The following is a 5,380-nucleotide window of genomic DNA, read 5'->3' on the forward strand; positions in this document are numbered from 1 at the left end:
AAATCCAGCTTCTGTAGCTCATCTATCTCATTTCTTGACTTCATTATTTTTAGTAGGCAGGTTTAGGCCTCATCTGCATGAAAACCACAAGGGGAAACCAAAGGTTAGCTTTCAGTCAGCTGAGCCTTTTTTCAGAAACTCCCATAAAGGTCCTTTTAAAATGAGGAAATAGCAAACCTGTAAGCAGGGAAATAAATCCTGAGTCTCTTCCCAAGCTGTCTGCTTGTGTTAGGACCCCCTATTGTTCAGTTTTATTTTCCTGATAATTCCTTTGCAGAAGATTCTAACACCGATCAATTAAAAAAAAAAAGCTAAAAAAAATCCAGCTCACTAGAAGACAGCTCATCTCTATAGATGAAACAACCACCTCTACCTTCTGTTTTGAATAAATTCAGATTTTAACTGCAGTGGTCTGTCTTATTTCCAGTTTACAGTAACTCTATTCTACTTTCCTGAAATTCTCCTTTTCATACAACTCTGATGAAATATTTGTCATCTCTCAACTGCCTGCAATGGTTGCAAAGTGCTACAGGAGCAAGAGTGCTTACAGTAGGGACAAGTAAAGTGATTTCTTTATAGGTAGTGATAAAATTTTCAGGAGCATCCTTCACTGGCACAAATCTGTTTCTTTGGAAGAAACATGGAATTTCTACAGAGTCTGATGGGAGCTGAATTAAGTAGACAGGGGTTCTTTTATATATCCCAATTCTCTCCCAGCACACTCTGCATTGATACATTGAAGTTTTTTTAGATTATTCCTTTGTTAGGAACTGTAGTGATAGGATAAGGAGAAATGGGTATAAATAGGAGGGGAAATTTTTATTAGGTATTGGGAAGAAATTTTTCAATGTGAGGGTGGTAAGGCACCAGAACAGGTTGCCCAGGGAGGTAGTGGATGCCCAAACCTGATGGTGTTCAAGACCAGGTTGAATGGGGCAGTGAACAACCTGGTCTAGTGGGAGGTGTCCCTGCCCAGGGCAGGGAGAATTGGGACTAGATGATCTGTAAGGTCCATTCAAATCCCTTTACATACTATGAAGCAATTAAACTATTAGTTGGCTGGAAAGACAGAACTTAGACACAAGAAAAAAATTAAGCTGGAACCCTAAAAAGCAGTATTATTAAATTAAATCAATGAAGGCAATTTTATTTTCACTATGATGGTTTGTTTCTAGTTTCCTTTGATGACAAATTTTGCCTGAAGTTCTTCTGGAAGAGAAGCAGCTTGAAGAGTCCTGTGAAAGTAAAGGAGCAGAGAGATGATGAAGTTAAAAATGCTCCTTGTATTTCAAGTAGAGCTTTGGTACAGCTGTTTGGCAAGCACTGTAAATACCACATTTCATTTCAAAGCTCAGAGGTTTCTTTTACAAGCTTATCTCCTCTCTTGCTCCAAAACAGCAGCAAAACCCAACACTTTCCCATCCATATACAGTGCATTACTAACTGAATCCAGCCTGGAAACTCCTGTGGGATGTCTATGTCTTCCAAACATCCTAACCATTCATGCTGAGTCAAAAAGTGGAAGCCACCTTCCTTTTTATTCTAAGCAGCAGTCTAATGAACAAAGAAACTTCTTAACCCTGCACCCACAGGCTGTTTTGAGTGCATTTGGGGTTTATTACATTATTTAGGTTCTTGCAATTCATCAACAAAGTAAGAACCATCATAAATATGAAGTGCCATCCCATAAAACCATACTTTTTTAGAGAGGCAATTTGGGATTGTGTTCATGATCTGATGTGCTTTTCCAGTAGGAAAGTGGCAAGAGGAACAGATGCTCAGTTAAAAGATGAGAGCAAGAAATTAAATAAATGCAAGTATCCTATTCATCAAAAGAGTGAGGACCTTCTGCAGATAGAAGGAAAAAACCAAAACTATTCTCCAAATGATTTAAGAAACCAACAAAGAACGGGTTTATTAGTCACTGTGGTCTAACCTCATTTAACGGGAAGGAGGGGGTTTTGCTAACACATGAAACTGGGACCCGAATGTGACAGTTATTTTTTCAGTTTTTGTAGATGGATCTGTACCTCCTGGTTTGTTTTGGAGGATGGGGATGCAGTTATAAATTCTTGAACAGGAACTTGCTTCTGTTCTGAAGCAATAACTGAAATAGGGTGCATGTCAAAAGGCAAGTGAAATTCATGCATTTTTAAAATAAGATATGCTGTCTAATAAAACATAGGACTTTTATGTTATTCAGAGCTGGAAGATGTCCTGATATACAGTTCAGATACCATTAACAGTTTCATTTCACATCATTCTTTTTCCTTGTAAGTGAATACCTGAATCACATGTGGGAAAAAGCAACTACAGAACACTTCTACAAACCGAGTTATAAGGGGGTGATGAAGAAAAAAATAACAAAAAAGCACCTTGCTTTCTCCTGTTTTTCTAACAGAATACGTTTTGTTTTTCCCAAGAAACCTTTGGCCCAACACCTAAAGCACTTCATCAAATGGAATTTAGACACTTACCTTCTTTTCAAAGTCCCATGCAAAATTGTTGGGATGCTTACCCTAGGCTTTGCAGAGCAGAGACGTTTGGCATTCACCCTGTCTAGAAAATGCTACCAGCTCTCATCCCATATATCCCATTCTGCACTCAAAGGCAATAGAAAACCTGAACCCTTGGTCCCAGTTCAGTTGCTGGCACTGGTGTTATCTGGCAGCGCTGTTCCTCCAATGGTTAGAAGCCAAGCAAATATGTATTTAATGGGAATTATGAAAATCAGAAAAGTGCAAGGTTCAACTTTTCGAAAAGCACATTCTTCCTCCACATCAAAGGGCTCATTGATTTGTTGCTGAAACCATGACCGAAGTGGAGTTAAGTGGGTGAAAAGGAGAGAAAAAGATCAAATCTAATCTTAGGAGCTATGTCAAGCAAGTACTTTATGGCCCATCCGAAGCTGATCACGAGACAAGTCATGAAAGTAAATATTGTCTGGCGAACGTTAGGAATCTGTCTGAACATATTCTTCAAGTGAGAAACTGCTCTCCTTCTCTTTTGCTCCCCTTTGTGTGTCCTTGAACTCTGTATCCCTTGAAATCCCAAGTAACTATTCACATTAACAAAGTGTTAAGGTGTTTGACCAGGAAGATTGGCTCTGCTGATTTCAGCACTTAAAAAAGGAAACCGCTCTGTCGTTTTAACCACTTCAACACTCACCATCTCAGTTTATTTTCTTATCCCGTTTAACTTCTGTTAAAATCGAACAGGAAGCAATTAAGGTGAGCCTACTACAAAGCAGCTCTCAAAGCACACGGCTGGGTCCCTAGTGCAGAATGAAGGTCATGCCCCAAAAATGTAATTATATGTATTTGGAAGGAATGCAGAGTCGATATGCTGAGGTGATGGGTGAGAAAATACATCACCAACCATGCTCTCAGCAGGCAGATGACTGTGGCCAAGCCACTGCTACCACCACCTTCATGGAGAAACTGGTGGCAACACTATTTAAACCAACAAAGCATGTTAGACCAGCAATTTTATCTACTTGAATTAGTGGGGGGAGGGGGCAAAGGAAGAAACAACTCCCTACTAAGCTGCAAAACTGTCATAATTTCCCCTCATCTAACTCAGCTTTGACTTTTGTCTTTTTTGACAGAGAAAGAAATGCCATGGAAAGGTATCTAATGACAACAGTGGGAGACAAAGCAAAGTCTTCACACAGGATTTAACTAATTATATTTTGGGCAAATATTTATTTATCTAAAAACAAAATAAAAATCATTTTTAAAAGAAAAATGTATTTAAATAAAAAACAAAACTGTGAAATGTTATGGCACAGAAGTTCAAGACAAGTATAAATCCAGTTGCCACAACTGTCGCGTATTAATGTTGCACATTTTTCTATAAAGGCTTTATTAAAGGTATTTACATGGCAATATGATGTGTAAATATATACAGCAAACTGGGGACAACTTTTTTTTGGATTCTTGTATGAAAAAATGCCTTAAATACAAAATTTTAAAAGGAAAAAAAGTTGAAGAGTTCATCCCCAAGCATGAAGAATGTCCCATAATCCCTTATGCCCAAAGTATCAATTATGAGGCAGTTTTGAGGTTCTGGCCAAACCCTTGGGAGATTCAGCCAAGGTTGTGTAGTCTCAAGTTAAATCGCACAGCATGCAGTTGCAATAGTTCCATACTTGATGGACTGTGTAGTTCATGAGTGATATTAGAAACATTAATATTTTATCATAGTTTCAGTCTAGTTTGGGTTATTCTAAGTGGTGCCCAAGAGCTCCTATGCACAAGAGTTCCTTAGCTGCTCAAGTTTGTGTTTCAACTGTTCTCTCCTTCGCCTCAACTGCTCTTTCTCTGCAATCAGTCTGTGTTCATCTGACTGGATGGAAAGAACATACTCCGTTGCTTTTTTCAGGATAACAACCTTGGGCGCCTTCCCGTTGTTGGCCACCTCGGGTATCTGGTCTCGCAAGGCAAAGAAACTTAACTTCAGCTCATTTCTCCTCTGGCGCTCCAAGACATTGTGCGTTCGCCTCTTGTCGTTCTCTTCCGAATCTGACGTGCGCGGACTCGAGCATTTTCGGTTGTTGCTGATCTGTTTGAGAACTCTGCCACTGTCCAACTTTAGCCTTTTTGCTGCTGGGTATTCAACCTTGGTGGAGGGAGAAGCAGCATAATTGTGCTGATGGATGTTGACGTGACACCGTTTGAGAACCAGTGGGCTGTGGTGGGGCTTACTGTGCTCTTCTGACGTCTCTGTGCTGGACTCTGTGCTGGATTCAGATTCATTTGCTTCAGCTAATGTAACAACATCGATTTCCTCATCTTCCTCTTGTTCTTCTTCTGCAAGAAAAAAAAAGACCCAAACATTCATAAGCTGTATGAACAGAGTCTCAAGACTGCTGTATACATAAGGAAAGGTTACTGTGAGCTGCACAGCGAGGAACCCAATGACAAACCCCTCTTAGACCCATTTGATGATGCTGAACACCACTTTCCCCAAGAGCCTTTCCTTTAAGGAAGCAACACTTCGAGTGTAGTAAGACACACGGACTGCGGTCCAAACCCTGACTCCCTGATTTCAAAAGTTGTAAAGATCTTGCGTAATCCCGAGAAGTGCATGAAAGATAGTAGGAAAGTTTAACCTCGGTTGTCGGCAGTACAGCGCAATAAAGCTCCCAGACCCAAGCTGCCCTTAATTACGGATTTAGAAGGCTTTGGCCACGCCTCAAAAGAAAGCTTACTTAACACACATGTGTATTCAGAAACATTTTCTGAATCTCTCTTGATCTGTTAATTTGTAGAAAATCGGGAGGAGGTTAAAAAATGAAATTAAATTAGAAAAAAAAAAAAGAAAAAAAGACAAGGCTGTAGCGCTTTGAGAAGAAACTCACTTTCAAAGCAGATTTACG

At 39.7% G+C, this 5,380-nt stretch overlaps 1 protein-coding gene across 1 annotated transcript; it reads right to left on the reverse strand.

Moving 5' to 3' along the window:
* Positions 1-3,684: 3,684 nt before the first annotated feature.
* On the reverse strand, positions 3,685-4,980 carry MYC (v-myc avian myelocytomatosis viral oncogene homolog; the record flags this gene model as incomplete). Its single annotated transcript, XM_009074069.1, has 2 exons — positions 3,685-4,811; positions 4,928-4,980. Coding segments are annotated over 2 exons (616 nt in total), but the record flags the coding sequence as incomplete, so codon positions are not given.
* Between the last annotated feature and the right edge of the window lie 400 nt (positions 4,981-5,380).

This window comes from Acanthisitta chloris, unplaced genomic scaffold, assembly GCF_000695815.1.
Source record: "Acanthisitta chloris isolate BGI_N310 unplaced genomic scaffold, ASM69581v1 scaffold25584, whole genome shotgun sequence".
Lineage (NCBI taxonomy): Eukaryota > Metazoa > Chordata > Aves > Passeriformes > Acanthisittidae > Acanthisitta > Acanthisitta chloris.